This window comes from Dermacentor silvarum, chromosome 6 (assembly GCF_013339745.2).
Source record: "Dermacentor silvarum isolate Dsil-2018 chromosome 6, BIME_Dsil_1.4, whole genome shotgun sequence".
In the NCBI taxonomy this organism is placed as follows: domain Eukaryota; kingdom Metazoa; phylum Arthropoda; class Arachnida; order Ixodida; family Ixodidae; genus Dermacentor; species Dermacentor silvarum.
In genome coordinates, this window is record NC_051159.1 from 43,618,937 (window position 1) to 43,638,531 (window position 19,595).

General features: G+C 44.7%; 1 protein-coding gene across 1 annotated transcript in view; it reads right to left on the minus strand.

Moving 5' to 3' along the window:
- Positions 1-19,595, minus strand: part of LOC119456633 (uncharacterized) — a 418,815-nt gene that overhangs the window by 52,887 nt on the left and 346,333 nt on the right. The window contains exon 4 of the mRNA XM_049668994.1: positions 10,812-10,946. Within this exon, the coding sequence (XP_049524951.1) occupies positions 10,812-10,946 (135 nt within the window). The remainder of the gene's footprint in view (positions 1-10,811; positions 10,947-19,595) is intronic.

The window sequence follows — 19,595 nt, forward strand, 5'->3', positions numbered from 1 at the left end:
CTTCCTGTGAATCCGCGCGAAAAAAAAAAAATTCGCGCGCGTAGTGTCCAATGTACGATACATTTCTCGCGGCTGTACGGTTCACAGGGAGAAAAAATGATGCACTCGCTACAGAAAGAAAAAATATTTTTCATGGTAACTGTTACACCTCAAAGTGCACGCCTTAACATAAGAAGTAACCACGGATTGTCGCAATCAAGTTCTAGAAGCACTTACTGTGCAGGGCATCCTGCACTCTCGGAAGCTGTTTTCCGTGTCGGTTTTGCTTCCTCAGAAAAACTAAAGTCCCTAGATATTTTTTTTGCTTTAAAATCTAGGGACTTTAGGAAAAACGAAAAAGGAATGGTAACATGGTAACCGCTATGAACTGTGAAAGCCCACCCCCGACTGGACGGTGTTCAGAAACTCTTGTTAGGTTTTTTTACTGAGATATAAATCTCGTGTTGAGGTTGATTTGCTTCTATGACAGAAACGGGAGCAGGAGCAAAGAGCAACAAAGGCCTGACGAAGAGTTTTCACGCTTGTTTGCATTCAGCACTGTGGGCATACACATAATATGGAATGTCATATTATATCAAATCAATGTTACTGTGCAGTATGGAGGTAAACGTGTTAACCAACTGAACAGATTAGTAGCGTGAAATGCAAAAGAATACGTATACATTACGCAATAATAATACAGATTGACTACGAACCTGTAGATAGGATTGCCCGAGTCGGTAAATAGAGAACACGGTAAACATTCGGTAAACCTCACCCCCCCCCCCCCCCCCCGCTGCCTTTCGCTCATGAAATATTTAACTAATAACTTCGTATCCCCACCCCCGCGTTCTTTTAACACCCCCTACAAATCGAAACTCTAGATAACCCCCTGGACTAAAGAATATACAGTTAAAAATAGTAAGTGGCTTGCTTGTGGTGCTTGACTTTACCCAGCTGCAGAGCGAATGGCTTTTCAATTATGAAATTATTCTGCTTTCTTAGAACGAACGATCCCGCAGTTTCTGTTCAAGTCAACTTCCATTCTCACATATACTTACAGCCCTTATATCAGACATACTCTAATAGTGTGCATGTATATGCCGGAGCTTCGGTTATTGCAAAAAGCTTCTTCTGTGCGGTGGTCATCCCATCAAGATTGGTGTCGATAAGACTAAAGTTCTCCCATGCCACAACACCAACGGGGTCATTATATGCCGCGCTCAGAGTCGCTGTTGCTTACATACATAAACAGGCATCTAACCGGTTGGCCACATCAGTGATTCAAGGGCGGCTCTCCAATCACTGCAGCCAAGCGTACGTCACGGTCCTCATGAACAGCTGGCGTCCGAGATCAGGGCATCTCACCACCGCGCTGTTGAAAACGGACGCATAATCAAATCTCTGTGGCTACCGGGTGATTGCGCCATCGTAGGCAACGAACGAGTTGACGAATCAGCGCGTTCCGCCCACGAATAAATCCACCTTGCGGTTGTGCCATTGTGAAAGCCTGATGCAGCGCGTCGACTTCACTTCCTTGCCCGTCGCTGTGCTTTGGAACGTCGGAATACACCGGAATGTGGCAACTCACGACTACACTCTGTTGACCATTTATCGCAGCTTCGATTACCACCCGATCTATCTCGATGCGAGGCTATGCCGCTTGTAGTTGGGCGTCGCCTGTAAGAACGCATACTGTTTCCGTGCAGCGGAAATTCCTCGTGCAGCGCTGGTGATTATGACACGGCGATACAAGATATGCTAGTACACTGCCCCTCATTTGAGATTGAAATGCAAGCATTGCGTGCCACTTTAGGCCGACTGGGCGACAGAGCGCTCACAGGAGCAAAAAACTAAAAAAAAAAACTAAAAATGCTGGGACTATGCCCTCGACCGTCCTCCGCGCTGCGCGCCAAAAGAGCAGCGCTACGATTTTTCAAGATGACTGAACTCGCCAACCGCGTCTGATCGCGCGGTTGCAGAGTTACTGTGTTCACACCCTATTGTGTGTATGCGCGGGCATGAATTGTAATTGCTTTCTTGCTCTCTTTCCGTTATCATTTTCTACCCGCTTCCCTATGCCCCAGTGTGGCGTAGCAAGCCAGGTGCATCCTGGTTAACTTCCATGACTTTCCCTTTCCCTCTCTGTTTTCATGCCCACATCAGTGCTTCTAAGAATGTTGCCTGAGAAACACACTTCACTCATATATATTAAACCATGTCGCTATGCGTTTACAGCTGCCACGAAACGGAATCCAGAGCGTTAAACGAACATAACACTTATTCTACAGCAAAATGGCGCTTTATTCAATTTCGCCACCGAGAAAGTTTTGGGACGTGAGTGAAGGCTCGAATCTACGGAGCACTAATTTTGCTAGCGTATTAATTTTTGTGCAGAACCCAGACAACACAGTCGTGAATTAATCCCCTGCTATACAGACCAGGCCGTTCGACACGCCTTAATTGCATCCATAGTTTAATGCAAGTCCGCCAAAGGGCTAGGAAGCTTCTTTGGTAGGCCGCATTATCCGTCCATAAAAACACGCTGTTCGCGGGCATGTAGGTTCACCAGCGAAGGCGACCGCTTCTGCCTCGCTAATGGCACCCCCGAAAGTGCGCTGGACGCGGGTATTTCACAAGGACGACGCGAGAACCGGCGAGTGATGGTGAGAGGCCGAGAACTCGAGGATGAGTGACTCGGACGGTTCGGCAGCCCCGGGAAGTTGCCTAGCATTCTCACTCGTGTCGGAAAACTGTAGACCGTAGACCGCCGGCTTCTTTGAATAATTCAATTCGCAGAGGGAAGCAGGCAACGTTGTTTACGAGGGCTGTCCTTGGGGCTGCTCTGTGGCAATTTTGTAGCGAGCATGGCCCGAGCGCGGTGTATCCATTAAAGAGTTTAGCGTTGTGGGTGCAACACGTCGGTAATTTGAGTGGCCGTGAAGAAGTGGTGTTCTTTATTATTGTTTTCTTCTAGCGTTCCTGTTCAAATATAGAGCGGCGGACCGCTATTTTCATCAAGTTACAGCTACATCACAGACTTGGAAACATTAGACTGCGCTGGAAAATAAACGATGGGCGTGGATGACACGAAGTACCCATGGGATGAGTGCATCTTAGACTGTACAGCTGTAAGTGTAAGTGTAAGCTGGTATAGAGTGTAAGGAAGAATTTACAAATTTTCAATTATGAATATGGCTACCTTCACAAAATTTGATGTTGGCCATGCAACAGAAGCCATCCGAGCCAGGCTAATTCAAGCGAAGCCGCTGAGTTCTGTGAAGCTGCGGAGTTCTGTCAATTTTACAAGTGCTCGTAATACTGTTAGGTAAGTTAAACGAACAGATGAGTCTATTGAGTAGTAAATTTTAAGTCGGACGGCTCGCAGTCGCTTGGAGGCGCAGACAGATAACCCTGTTAAAGTATTGCTATTATTTGGCGTGTTAAGAATTCACATCAGGCAAATTAAAAGGAAGAAATAGAGTGGCCCAGACCATGTAATGGCAATATGAACATCGTCAGATAGCCAGTTAGCCGACTAGACACCCGACAATCTATAATAGTTACAGAATGGGTGCCGAGTGAATGGAACCGCCGTCGAGGATGGAAGCGATCTATATGGTGTTATGAAATGACGAAATTTGTCGTTCATGGTGTAAGCTGGTTGAAGATAAGAGTAGATGGGGATCGACGAGAGAGGGCTTTATCCTGTATGAGACTTAGGTGGGCTAGTTGCTTGCTGACTTGATGGAACATGGTTATATGAAACGTTTTCTGGTTCTATTCATGTTTATTCTATTCATGGTTAACTCTAACAACTCTATTCTATTGATGGTTAAACTATTCATGGTTATATGAATAGTTTTCTACTTTTCTAGCTTTCCAAGCTTTTCTAGCTCCAGGCTTCTCTGATATACATGATTTAGTGAGCTGTTAAACAAACATGCACATTACAATGCATAGCACTCTAATAGTTACATTTGCTTTACTTCGCATCAAAATGGACAGACAAAGAGATGACTCGCCATCCGACGCCCTGTGAAAGGGGATGTCCAGCGAAGCTGTGGCGAATCACCAATACAACTGCTGAGGGGGTATGCAATGCTTGATTGCTTTATAGTAATGACAGTAATGGTAACTTAGAGTAATGGCAGTAACTTCAGTACTGGTTTTTGGACAGCACGCCGCCGCGGGAGATATTGTCGTTTCTTTTAGGGGCGAAGCTCCTTATGGTGGCACCCGTTCCGTCCCCGTCGTAGTAGTAGTAGTAGTGTGTAACCAGTCTGAGAAAAATGAGAAAAAAATTCCGAGGTTGTGTCCGTAGCGCGGAATCGAACCAGGGACCCCTCGCTTCCGAGCGCGCGGCGTTAGCCCACTACGCCACGAAGCGGACATGGACAAACGCACCACGATGGCTATAAATAGCCAACATTAACGAAAGGCCGCGTTTCTAGCGCGTTTCTAACGCGTTTGTGCTAGCGCGTTACGGCCCGTGTAAGAAGCTGGTGTAAGACGCTGTGGCCTCTCCACCTTACCTTCAACGCGTTTCGAACGCGCTGCCCAAAGCGGTGGCAAGTCAAGTTCAAGTCGAGGAGCGTTTATGAATACGGGGGGGGTATACTCTCTCAGCAGTCATGTGATGGCGTCGGCAAACGCGGTGCACGTTCCGGCATGTGTAAATGGCTGCGTAAGACGCTGTGGCCGCTCCCCCTTACTAGAGAGTACTGCACGTTTCTAACGCGTTTGTGCTAGCGTCCCCTTAAGCGGGAGATCCGATGATTCCCTCCGGAGCTTCGCCCACTCATCATCATTCACCTCGTGGATCTGCTGTCATTTTTTTTTCCTTTTCAGCTTCTCGTATTCATGCTGCTCCTTTGGAGTCCTAACTATGCGTTGCCTACCCATAGCGGTTCTGCAACAGCAATAAAATCAGTTGGTACGCTGGTTCCTTTACATACGAACGACTAGTGATGTCACTCCCCACTTTGCAAGCTGCCGTCGCCGCGGCAGTAATCTTACACGGAAAACGTACGGGGGGAGCGCTACGAGCTTCGCATTGTTATCAGGAGTGACTTATCATCAATTATCTGGTTCGGATGTTTGTTTATAGAGCTTGTTATTTATTGAAACGAATACTGTTCTGAATGGTGTATGCGTGATTTCAAAGGATGTATGCAGGTTTCGCTTCACTTCGTTGAGTGCTTGAAGCCTGCTTCACCTCCTCCGTGGGTCGGCTCGGTATTGCACAACCCCCGGGATCGGCCCATATATGTGCCCACGCACGGGGACACGAAACATATCTAGCATCTAGAGGCTAACCGCTTCGCTGTAAAATTGCTCTGAAGGCCACTTCGCCATCTGGCGGCAGCTTCGCCGAACAACGGCTGAGCGCACTGAGCAGACTGAGCGTCCGCAAGATGTAGCGACCCGTACAATTAAGTGTGTATAGAACAAGGTTGTCGTCAAAGCCCAAACGGTAATTTCGAGTCGTACGCATCTGTACACGAGGGTGGTGCTGTGTTTTCTTCTGCCCTGAATATACTTCCTATCTACGTGTTGTTTAGCGGCGAAGTTGAAGAGAAGAGTTTGGCATACAGAGCACCTCGCAAGGTACCCTTCATCTCGGTGGCGCGCCCACTTCTTGGATTGCTTGGCACCAAAGTTATTCGCACTGGCGGCAAATAGGCTCTCACCAAGTGCATAAAGAACTATATAACAAACTTCCGGTGCCTCGAACAAGTGTTAATTTTTAAATTTCCTCGTTACAAAATAAAATGGTGCCACATCAACAATGTCGTGTGGAGCGAGCTGCTGCCGCGCTCAAGTGTTCAAGTGCCACACCTGGGTACTGTGGCTCAGTTTTCACAAAATACCGCCTTTTGAAAATCAAAGAAAAAAATCTTGCGAAGTCGTTTTCTTGGTTCTGTTTTCACTCTAACGACACGTAGCGTGGTCCACATCGAAAAACAAACATGACTCGGACTAGTGTCGTAAGTAAAGTCTCTTCTTTCTGTCGACAAGTAGCCCACTGCGCCTCTCTACGAACATTTACTCCAATCAATACCGCATGAATGCGTTCAAACCTTTCTTTCTAAATAATGCCACGCACACATAGTTAAGTTTTTCGCAGGGAACACTTTTCGCGTAATTATCCTTGAGCACATGATGCGCCTATACACTGTTTCTTATGCGTATTTAGGGTCTACATTCATATTCTATACGCAAAAATTAGCAAGGGCTACGCAAAACGCTCCCGTACCCCTAACAAGTTCTCACGCAATAAAATGGCAAAATATTGCAGAAAGAAAAGAAAATACATCACCGAATGTTTCGGTACCTGCATTAAGCCTGCACAGCCAAGTGACATCCCAGAGATGATAAAATAATGACATTAATAAAACTACGCGAATATTGAGACGTGGAATACGCAGCACCCGCAAAGCACGGCTTGTGAGCGCTCCTCTACTGCAATTTGGCGTTCCAGAAGACGGCTCCACTTATTTCATTACAGAGCGCAAAGCCCGCGATGCAAATTGAAGGTGAATAAGTAAGCAGCTACGGGTCATTTAACGGCAAATGGAAAGACGGCGGCGCAGTAGTGCAACTCCCAAAACCTGGCAAAAATAAATAAAGGTCGTCTTTGTTTTTTTTTAACCTGCGACTGAATCTTTTCAGCTTTCTGAATGGCAATCGCTAATGAGTTTTCTGTCGCATAGGTTCGGAGATTTAATCGTGGTTCGCCTACCGTGATTAGTGTTTCTCTTTTCTTCTTATCTTGGTGGGCCGGTAAACACATTCGACAAGTTCTTTCGTCCATGACAATTAGCTGCGTTGATCTCCCTGACAATGTTCTGTTTAATCACGCTTCTTTCGTGAGCTCTTTAGCACAGATTAGCGTATTTACACACGGATGTACATTGCTTGTCAAATAAACCTAACTTTTTTCTAGCCCCCCCCTCTCTGCTTGTTTTTGTAGCGGTTCGGCTATTTCTTAATACGTTTGTGATCACAACCGGCGCATGATGTGCACTCGCACAAATATGCACTTTCCTTACTCATTGTATACACTTTGCTTTTTCGTAACTGTACTGTACTTCGGAATATTACTCTTCCGACTGGTGCACAAATTGCCCTAATTAGCGGTACCAAAAAAATAAACAAGAAAAAATTTACTTGCCATTGAAAACCACACTACAACTACTGAGGGGTGTATGCAATACTTTATGGCATTAGTAGTAATGCTATTTTAGAGTAATTGTAGCAATGATAGTAATGGTAATTTTGACAGTACGCCGCCGCCCATAGCGGTGCTGCAACAACATTGAAACCAGTTGCTGGGCTGGTTCTTTTTATATGCGAAAGGCTAGTGTACTTGGACTCCCCACGTCGCAAGCTGCCGTCAGCGCGGCAGCTTGCGCAACAGTATGCTGATCTTTATCCGGGAAACATATGCGGGGAGTGCTTCGCGTTGTTATCAGCAGCGCCTTATCAATTATATGGTTTGGATGATTGTTCTGCGCTTGTTCTTTATTGAAACGTTTGCTGTTTTGTATGTTGTAGGTGTGGTTGCAACGAATCTATGCACTGTTTGCTTCCCTTTGCTGACTGATTGAAGCATCTGTCTCACGGGGGTACGAGCCACTGCTCATAGCCCTGCACTGCCGCTGGGGTGGCCTACTTTATTGCTGACGACGGACGCGAACACGAAAAATGCCGACCAAATAGAGAATAACAGCTTCGCCGCAAAAAATGAAGAATAGACAGAGACCTGACAGTGGACAAATCATAATAAGAAAAGGTTTTCTGAAAACATTGGAAGGCCATGTGAAGTAGCGTCAGCATAGCGTGGTTATGACGACGAATTCATATCACTATCTTAAAGGGCCCGCAACGAAAAAAAAATACAGTTTCTGCTGGATTTGTAATTTACTCTTCTACGATACCGAAGAAACCTCTGTTACCGCGAGAAGAGGATCCGAAAGTCAGAAAATAGGCAAGAACTATAAAGACAGGTTGCAGCCCCGCCCTCAAGTTCCCGCATAAGCTTGCCGTGAGGTGATGCATTTTAGAGGCATCGGCTCACGCTTAGCTAAAAAGGTACCCAACCGGACACTTAATCGGGTTAGCCTTCCTGCCTTTCACCTCTTGTTTTCCTTCTCCTCCTCTATCGGCAAAGATGGACAACATTGCTTTCTGAAGAAAACAAATACAGAGCTTAGCTAGTTTCAAGGTATTTCAAGTCACGTTTAACACTTGTATTTGGTAATTCTGAGACTGCCGTTGCTTGCTATGTATGCCACATACTCCGATATCGACCCACTTTGCTACAGAGCTTGCTTTCCGAGGTCGTCCATCAGTATGAAGCCGTGACGATGACTCTATGACTCCGACAGGGTGACGATGAAATGACGAAGAAATTATACTGATCGAACGACAAAGGCGTGTAACTACGTCGGCATGACTACACAATGAGATTTCGATTTCTAAATTACAACGATAGAATAATCACGACGACGACGACAAGAGGACGACGAGATGACGACGACTCTATGAGGACGAAAGCGTGACGACGTCCGTATGACGACAACAGGCTGAAGATGCGGGAATGCCCAGGTTAACACGTCTGGCATGACGATCACGGTATTACAAATGATGCATGATAACGTATATGTGACGACGACATGTAATGCTGATGATGGCTCGATAACGGTGGCATAATCACGATTTAATGACGACAGCACGATAACGATAGAAGGACGAACGTGGATGAAGTCCATAGATAGCGAAAGTGGTATGATGACGATACTGAAGTGACGACGACTTATTGACCGCGACGGGATCCCCACGACGATAGGACAATAAATTCATGACGACTGTATGCCGACAATGGCGTGGCAAGGACGGTGTGACGATCGAGAGACGGATTACAAAGCTGGAATGATTGCGATGCAACGACCACGAAGCCATCACCATCACGAGGCCATACTTTGTGGCCAATGGTATTAGACAACTTTGGTCACTGCATCGGAGTAGAAAGCCTGACGACGATCGCATGACGAGAGTCATATCACCAAGCTAGAATGATGACCATTGAAAGAGCACGACGGCATCATTATGGCAATGTCACAAAGAGTTCATCAAGACTGTATGACGACTAAGGCGTGACGAGAGTAAGATACCACGAAGCTGGAATGACCACAATGGAACGACCACGACAGCCTTACGACCAAGAGCAAGTGCCTATACCTAATGGTCCAAGCAGGTCTTGAGCCGCTGGGTTGGCGCAAGAGGCTAGACAGATAGATGATAGATAGACTCAAAATGGCTGAAGTAGGCAAAGAATGATATTTAAATAAATAAATAAATAAATAAATAAATAAATAAATAAATAAATAAATAAATAAATAAATAAATAAATAAATAAATAAATAAATAAATAAATAAATAAATAAGCATGTTCGTACTTGCTTCCATGTGCTCTCTCAGACAAGAACTGGGTAGTGCGTCAATTGAACCGCTCGTAAGCATGCAGAGTCAAGTAAATTGCGGCCGTACCATGCGATCACCTGCCACTCTGATTATATTGTCCTTCCATTTTCACCAATACTTTCGCACCGGTAGACTACCAGTTATTTCTTCACTGCCCGCTCAACTCAATGAATGTATTTTCTGCGTACTGCCGTCTGCGTACTGTCGTCTTTCTATGTGTCAATGTTAAGCCTCAGTTTATCGTTACGCTACGTTGAGTGGCCCTTGCATGGTTTCCTTTTAGGATGTCTCGGTTTCCTTTTAGGATGTCGCAGCTACCCCATCGCTTCAGCGACATCACTAATTAAAGCATAAAGAACTCTCGCTCGCGTCGGGATGCAACCTCACAGTAGTTGCGAGAAGCAGCGAATTGCGTCTCGGGCAGGTTTGTCGCTGTAACCAGCTTCAAGGAATTGCAATGCTTAGGAGTCCATATAGCGCAACAGCTCTGTCACATTCAACTGAGCGGTTCCACTTACGGCTATAAAGCTGCAAGTAAAGGAATAAATTAACACAATTTAGAGGCCGTAGTTAAAATAAAGTCTGTATCTGAGCTAAGTTACATTATCCATTTACGCTCTAATAACCAACGCAAGGACGACGCTACGTGTTAACTAGAGCGTAATTTATGTACGTTATGATATGATTGAGTACGATTGAGTAGTTATGATTGAGTACGTCTACTCAAGCGCAAATACCATAATAATACGTCTTTGAGTAAGAGTCACTTTTCCAATAACTTAAGCTACGCTTTTTTTTTTTCATTTGAACAAGCTGCAAAGAAGTTCAAGAAACGTTTTACTACAATTATTATTGCACCAAATAACGGCGACCACATTTATTACTTAAAATTATAACTACTAAGCTACTGTCACGTCTATGATAAGTGCCCTTGAACTGCCCTCATTTGCATCCCGCCGCAAACCTTGCAGGCTTTTTTTCAAAAAATCTGTTACCATATCCCGCAGTACCGCATGATCTAATTTTCCCACTGTATTATCCTGCGTCACGCATTGTTCGTAGCAATGAAGTCGACATTAACACCTGTTGCGTAAATGCTTGAAACTACTCACTCATCCCACGGAATTCGTAAGAATGGAATTGCCTTCCTGGGGCTTCCATACAGTATGTAGCTCGTTTTCTTCATTTATCTGCTTACATTGCGTAACCAAGAATTTTCTATGCTTATTGTTTTTCTCGATTATACCACTCCCCTCCGAAATGCATTAGGGCCTTGAGGGAACTAATAAATAAAAATGTAGAGCACGGTCTTTCTGGCTGTGCCGTACTACGCATATACTCACTGGGCGTGCACTTGGTGGCGTGTGCGTCGGGCTCGTGTCCATCGAGGCAGCGACACTCGTTGCTCTGGCAGGACGAGTGAGTCACCGAAAAGGCACACGCCTCGTCGTGGTCGCAGTGGCCGCCCAGCGACGAAGCTGCGTGACAAAAAAAAGAAGAAAGCAGGTGTCACTACTGAAGCTCGAGGCTTAAACATTCACTGATACATGAAAAAACAAAACAGTCTAGCAAAGTGGTTTCTTTGGCTCAGTACTTCATATTCATCAAAAGCGACAAATAGGCGAGTTGCCACGGAAGCGTGGCAAATTCGGAGCGCAAACTACCGGGACATAAGCTAAGGCACGAGAAAGTGCCTTAGCTTGTGCCCCAGCAGCTTGCGTTTCGAAGTAGCCATTGTTCCATAGCTGCAAGTAGCGCTGTGTCCTGTCTTTCTCCAGCCTTAGTTTGGGCCCCAGTAGTGTGCGTTCCGAATTAGCCACATTTCATATTCAAACTGGGAAACAGCGCGAAAAAACGATGAAGTACGGTGAAGGTGGGAAAGAATGTAAGGTGACAAATTTCATGTATCCATTTATTTGTCAATTAATAGGAACAGTGCATTGTTGTGAGCTCCCAACGAGTGTTGTGTGTGCTCTTTGGTATTTGGCAGATTTTTTATATATACGAGTGAAAGAAAGGTCACGAGAGGAAAGGCATATGCAGTCGGCCGTGCAAAGTTGCTTCCCGCCTATTAAGCCACAGTGGGCTAAAGGGGGCAGCAGTTGGCAAAGAAAGACAAGAAATAAAGGCATGACACAGTGCAATGGCATCAACAAGCCGATTCCAATGCTGCCGATGCGCAGGGTCCTGAGCACGGGCACAATAACAGAATACATATACCAGGCACAAACCCATAATTAAGGCCTACAGATACAGTTACAAAAAACTGTGCATTCGCACAATAGATCTCCTGAACGTACGGCGCGTGCAATTGCACACTGTGGTCCGCAGTTAATTTAACCGCGTAATTATTAATAAAATGCTTGTATATGAAGTTAAATTAGGTATAAAATCTCGTAGAGTAACCTTCCTTTAAGAGGAAGAGTTATCTCAGGACTTCTTATGGGATGTGGGAAAGAAGTAATTATTTTACTCAGCATGTCCTCAGACGAATTTGGTGAAGTTTGCTGCATCTAAAAGAAAAAAAAGTTCAAATTTATCGATTTACCATTGCAATTTTTTATTTCTGCCACCAATGGAAGTTTTTCAGAAGTTGTTGGGAAGTGCGAAATCGGCAATAAACGACGTTATCGTAATTCGCTTAAGCGGCACAAATTTAGATGGATAGAGTGAACGAAATGGGTGTATTAGTCTGAATTACACTCATGATTTCTTACCAGAACATTTGCGAAACCCTTGTAAGCATGGTAAAAACAGCACGTAAGCTGTGAACTCTTTCATAGAATTTGTCAGCTTCCGGAGCTTTAAGAGACACAGTTTACATACCTCAAAGATTTAATTTTGAACTAGAGTTACAGATTGTAAAGCTTGGTGTTCGAAGTTTTTTTTCTTTTTTTAAGCCTACCTATTCCCGGCAATATTTGTAAAGAAGTTGATCTTAAAGTGCTGGTTCCGCAATAAATGTTTATTCCTCCTTGATGTAAGAAAACAAATTATGCTAGCCACTCTCTTAAATGCAACATAATTATTACATATTGAATAAGCACTTGAACGAGTTTTAGAGGTATTCAGTTCCGGAAATTAGAGTTAACCCCGAGTTAAATCTTCCTCCTTATATATTGGTGAATTAAGTGTCTTATAGGGCACGCATTACATACAAAGCAAAATAACTGCTGTAGATACACTGGCTTTAACACTAATGAAATATTTCCCCTAAAAGGCAAACAGCATATGTCTGGCCATTGCGCGAATGGCATCCCTTCATCATTCTAATATTCTAAAGGGACACTAAAGCAAATCACTAACAAAGTTAAGACGGTTAAAGCGTTCTTTCAAAATTCACGTGTTGGTAACTTCGAAGTAATAGGTTGCACACCAAAACAAATCATTCAGGTCAAAGTTTCTGTTTTTGAATTTCGCACCGATTCTTAAACCCCGATACATCACTGTGACGTCATGGATTTCAAAGTAATCGCATTTAACAATGGCTGAGTAAATGTTTCCGAAACTCGCATTGTTTAATCTTTGGCTCCTTTAGAACACAACGTAGTGTATCTTCACCACCAGAAAATTAACTAGGCCCTGGAAGACATTGTCAAAAATTCATGACGTCACAGCAGGCTGGTGCGGGAACTTGAAGAAGGGGTCGCCACCCGTCTATTATTAGTGCGTTCTTTCTGACATACCAAGCGTCTTATCTTGGATAGAGTGGTTATTTTGATATTGTAGAAGGGTACTTTACTGATACAGAAGAAATGATTTTTGTCTTGAGTGTCCCTTTAAGGGTCAACGACTTTGTATATGCCTATATAACGATAGAAATCGGAGCTTCGTTCGCACAAAGTGACCGCCTTGATTGTCCATCGCATAGCGGAAAAATCATTGTCATGACGATAACCTGATAACCCTAATAATACAGTTAGGAAAGCGACCACGGGAAAAAGTAAATCAGTGTATGAAGGATAATACACGATAATAAATAAACAAGCTACGCACTGACGGACAAGGTTAAACTATAGGAAAGGGTAAGAAGGTTACGCTCACTCATACGGATGGCACAAATATGTGTCTTTCAACCGCTTTTAGAGCAACGGGGATTGAAAACGCTGACAAAGATCCCATACAGCGAAGTGTAAGTCATGAAAGCCGCGAGTTATACCATTGCAACAAAGAAAAAAGGGCCGAGGTCTGTTGTCTTGTCGCACTGCGCCTATGTGATGGAGTCTCGCCAAAGGCACTTGTTATGTTAATGCCCTCCTTCGCCATTGGACAAAGACACGCCAAGCCAGAATACAGCGCTGGTCGCATGCTGGCTTCTCGAAAATTTCTGTGCCGAACTGTGCTCTGGCATTGTGCTACTCTATCTACTTATCTGTTTCCCCTCTTCTTTCTCCTGTTCTCAATTCTTATATGAACACTGCTGTTTTCATTTATGTATGATTGGCTGCATGCGCTTTACTTATTTTGGAAGAGATGGGGCCGAAGGAAAACTAAGACTTCGAGCCTTTATTGTGCTTTCTGGTATTACTTGTCTTGCTTTTCCATTTTGTCGAGTTGTTTTTAACATCGACCTCACTTCTCGTAAGAACAGCGTGAGCGATCGAGCTAGTCGGTGTTTCATGACAGAAACAAAAGGGATAAGGTCCAAGCACTAGCTTTACCCTAAAGGGTGGTGCCTATGCTTGATCTTATCCCTTTTGCGTGGCATGGTTTCTGCGCGGAAAAAAAAAGTTTGGTCTGAAGGACAAAGCGTCACGAGGCCAGAACGGCGAAAGGAAACGCATACAGCTGTTACTCTCACCTAATGAAGATTTAACAACACCTTATTAAATGCTCATCTTCTTTGGGTACCGTCTGCGCATATCTGGATTTATGTTTTATAACTGCACTCTCTCTTAATGAACATGGCTGCAAAGCTACAGAGTACTTCAGAGTGTTAGTGTAGGGACTTCTTTTCAATGCATTTTAAAATTTGTCATCCTCTCTTTATGGATTTGACTGCCGTATTATGCTTCAGTTCCTATCGCGATTCATCCATTGAAGCCCTCTCGACGAGAAATGTGTCTTTGATTGCACCAGCAAGCTTACAGAAAAGTTTTCATACCCTTCATTTTATGGACACTTGCGGATTATGTTTGCAGCCTACTTAGTGTCTGTGGCACGAAATTACCGCATCTTCTTTTGTTATCTTTATTTGTTTCTTCATCACGATTTCTGTCTGCTGTCATGGACCGTTAAAAGCTTCACGCTAGACATCTATTCGCGAAGTACATCTCTAAATGCAGAATAATATTTCTCACTCATGTCTATTGTAGGCCTTGGAGCCGTAGATTACGCCACCAAAGGCGAAAAAAAAATAAGGAGAGAGAGAGAAAGAAAAATGCACGGATGCTATGACTGTTTCTGGACAAATGCTATTAAAATGTTTTCTATTAGCCAAAACAAGGAATAAACTGAAGCAAATCCCATGCACTGTGAGGATCGATGTTATACGAAGCGTTTTGCTGGTAGCTGGCCACCCAGCATTGTTTTGGAGTACTCAAAGCGTTACCAGGTGAACCAAAGTGTTGGGGTAAGACGAACAGTTGTCTGTAATGCGAGTCGTCTTGTGTTACAACCGCAGCAAGACGACGGTGACGACGTTCGTGTGACACTGACTGCATGGTTTCTATTCCCGCCAGTGGACGCGAGCTTGCCACATGCCGATTGTTGGGTTCTACATAGGTATTGTACGGGCGTGATCGAGTAGACACGAATTGTGATGTCATGAGCGACTACGCGTTATACAGTCGTACGTACTTATGAGGCTGTCATGAACATTATGGGAAGGGGGACGATAGCATTTGCTCTGCGGCGATGAAACGGTTCGAATCTGTTCGACCACCCCGCGATCATGAAAGTGGTACGTCGCCCATTTTTACGTAATGTTAGCCTTCTACCAGGCACGTTCTGGGGAGTGTGAGACGATACTGGGTATCGTGCATTCTAAAACAGCGTCTCAAAGCGTGAGCTGTCACGAGGATAGAAGACGAGAAACTCACACGTGACGCAAGCGCCAAACGTCTCAAAGAGCTTATCGGCTTTGGTGTGTATGCGTGCGATCTCAGCCTAATGGTTGGAGCATTGGACAGATATTTGCTTCAGTTTATAGACTTGGTACGCATCTCTAGTGTACAAGCAGCTGCAGATGATGGCATTTGCCCTGTCTTTGTGCCTTTTCTTTCTCTCATACCCTTCCGCCAGCACAGGGTAAACAACGAAACGTGGCATCTAGTTTACTTATCTGTGTTGTCTTACTACTCTCTTTCCACAGACCACGCATGTGGCTGGATATTACCCGCCGCGGTGGCTCAGTCAGCTAAGGCGTTGCGCTGCTGAGCACGAGATCGTGGGATTGAATCCCCGTCGCGGCGGCCGCATTTCGATGGAGGCGTAATGCAAAAACGCCCGTGTGCTTGCGTTGTAGTGCACGTTAATGAACCCAAGGAGGTCAAAATTAATCCGGGGCCCTCCACTGCGGCGTGCCTCATAATCAGAACTGGTTTTGGCGCGTAAAATCCCAGAAAGAAGATGGCTGGATATCGTCGTTTGTGGACCCATACTTTCAGTTTACTTGACCACGCTTCTAGCGATCTGGAGGCTGCATAAAGAAGAATTGCAGAACGCGCACCACGTGAAGTTTCTGGCTTGAATGCAGCACAATGTATCTTCTCCGTTAATTTGCTCTTGTCTGTCGGGTTCCCTTGAGGTGCTGCAATGCCGAAGAAACGAGGAAAAGCAGGGCCTGAGCCCGCATACATCACACATTTATTATTCACGTGGCCAGGCATTGACACCGAGGCTTGCACAGGCGTTCATGATTGCTAGCGATTACGTACTAAAAGGAAATTTCATAGGAGTCGCCTACAACAATCTCTGTGCTGATTGAAGACGAATTTATGCTAGTGAGACAATAGATACACGACGAGAGGCATTTTATAGAACATCCGTTACAACAGTAAAGGCGCAAAGGGTTTCTTAGCGTTATCGCAAGAAGTTCCGTATCAACAAGGCATAATTTACTGGAGCCGTGGATATGTCGTGCCTACTGAACAAAAGCAAATTCCACGCCTTACCTTCAAACTTTACTAGTATAAAACGGTTCATCGCTACTCAGTTTTTGTTCCGCTTATGAGGTGCCTGTGCAATCTGTGCAGACGTATGAGTCTTTCGCCAATATTTCCTTGCTGAGTTGGAAACAAAGCTTCTTCGAGACAACCGAATCGTATATGCATGTTTCTATGTTGGTCGTCAACTTCTTTTTTTTTCTTATAATGCAGCTCTTATCACTTGGTGGAGTTATATAACAGAGGTGGATTTACCTTACTAGGCAAGCACTCATTCCCTCTTACATGATGGAACTCGATTCTGGAAACGCACAAAGCGAGGTGAGTATTTAGATTTTATCTAAGTAGAGATAATTGGCCGATTTTATAACACAGCTTTGTCGCAGAAAAAAATGTGAAAAAAAAAACGTTTTGAGGATAGATTGCAAAGACGCAAAAAAAAAAAAAAAAAACATCGTGAAATTCCCGGAACTGCTCAGCGGAAGTACATAATTATTAATATGGGGTGAATTCGACTGCAGGGCGAAGCTACAGAGGAAACCCGTACAGGTTTCCCAGAAAGAGAGTTTCGCACTTGAAATAAATCGGGCATACGACAATATTTCCCTTTTGTTAACCTTCATCTCCCACGTGGTCCGCAAAAATGATTTACCAAGTAAATGATAATGCAATTATATTCTGGTAATATAGTCTAAGAGCACCGATAAGAGGGTCTGCATGCCCCATTATACCCCTTCAATCTCAGCGAAGAGGCCGGGATATGTGCAGCTGGTAATTTGTGCCTATATATAGGACGCTGCCACACAAAGCGCACGCCAGTTGCGAAGGACATAAGACGCCCGGCTAATCCTCTTCTGTGCTTATCGCCTTCGATGTTCCTGCATCCTGTAAGCGGAACTAATGGCATGTGTTTGCGTGCCCTATCAGATTTCTTCGTTATAGGTCTTGTCAATGCAGATGGTGTTGTTTTATTGAAGAGGTCTAAACGTTATGCAAGCAGCGGTACTGGGTGTTGCATCCGGGTCAGTGAGAGACGTGATAAAGAAGCTCAGAGAAACCGGCTTTCCGTGGCTCACCGGTGAGGTTATACCTATGCTAAGCTCTTTTTCGTTCCACCGTGTGAACTGCGGGGGCAAATAGGGGCGTTATCATATGCTAAAAGGGAAATGAAGAGTGGAGACTCAGTTCAGATGTTTAGCACATGACTACGGCAACTCTTCAGGGGGACTAGATAAGGATTGCAATGGAGAGAGAGTCCAAAATCAAAAGAGGTGGCTGACAGATGGAGTATCACACGAGGAATAAGGATTATAAACAGGGATAAGGTGCCTCAGAAAGGCTGGCCAACATTTCGATAGGAGGACCTATCTTTGACGAAGATAGGTCCTCCTATCGAAACATTTGCCAGCCTTTTTGAGGCACCTTATCCCTGTTTATAATCCTTATTCCAACGCAGAGAGAGGAATTTTGCGCACCATGCAACTCTGCGAGTCGGTAGCCAGACGAATACGAGGATAACTGGAGAAAACTAACCTGATGACTATGGATTCAAAGGCGCTTTCTTGCAGCCTGCCGTGCAGAAAAGCAGTCGGTAGCCATGTTGCTTGTTATGTAACCCCGGAGTGTGGCATCACGAGCATGTGGTCACTGAGTCCGCATTGCAAGCGTGAAACGTGTTTATGACCTGCCGTGGTTACTTAGATGTTGTGGTGTAGGGCTGCTTAGCACGAGGTCCTGGGATCGAATCCCGGCCACGGCGGCCGCATTTCGACGGGGGCAAAATGCAATACCACCCGTGTACTTAAATTTAGGTGACCGTTGAAGAACCCTAGGTAGTCCAAATTGATCCGCAGTCATCTACTAGGTCGTGCCTCATTATGAGAGGGTAATTTTGGCACGTAAAACCCCATAATTAAAAAGAGAGACTTGTTTAAAGACCGTATCGGATATGACTCTTTCAAAAGTAAATGAGACAAATAGGCTAGTAGTATTCCAGGCACATTGGTCGTTCGCAACATATACAGGTGATTTTTATTTATTGCGAAGTATTCTTTGGTTCTTCCCAGCCACCTTGCGATAAGTAGGTAGGAAGGCACGCGTCTCGTAAGTATATTAAATAAAAATAAAATTGAACCGCCCGATGCTGGGATATAGAACGTCTGACTCGCACAGCAGTCCGATTTTTAACCTTTAGGCCACGATCATTTCTTTCTTTTTAACAGCGGAGCTGTTTAAGCCGGCTGCAAGTCCATGATGCGTCGGGAAAAATGTGGGCCGATCCTGGCGGCAGTGCAGAAAGAGTCCAAGCTCAATTTCACATACACCTGTGAACTAGCGAAGCTGAGACTGGCCAAGTCTAGCTAAGCATGGTTGGGACTACATAAGCTTAGTCAGTCATCGATAACCAACCGATAGCCAATTATTAGCTAATCCGGGAAATTCTGAAAATGTTGTGGATGACTAGGTAGTGCTTAGCCTAGCCCAAATACGTGGAAATACATTGCGATAGCCAATCGATAGCAATCAATAGCTAATCAATAATCGATCAATAATCAATACATTCCGGAAAATGCTGGGGATGACTTGGTAGTGCTTATCCTAGCCCAAATGCGTGGCCAATACCTTGCGATAGCCAATCGATAGCCTCCAGCGCAAGCTACGCTAATTTTTCTTATTGTTAAACCATGATTACAGCCATGTTTTTTTTTTTCGCGCCAACTCCAACCAGCTCTTGGAGGCGAGTGGCGGGTGCTTTACGTGAGATAACACCAGCAAGGGCCACGTGCGCGATCTCCAGTGTGCCAGTTTTTCCCATTCTTGTCCTGTGGCCGCTAACGTTTTGACAACGTTGTGTTAGACTGCACTCTATTTCGGGATTGGCCTACAACCCCCAGTTCTTTCCTAGTAGCAGATAAAGCTAGGAAGCCGCTGTGCGATATCATACCGTCTTCGTGATCGGCCCAGGTAATTACAGAAGAGGCTGTAACATTTTCTTGAAAAAAAAAAAAAAACGCACTGCTA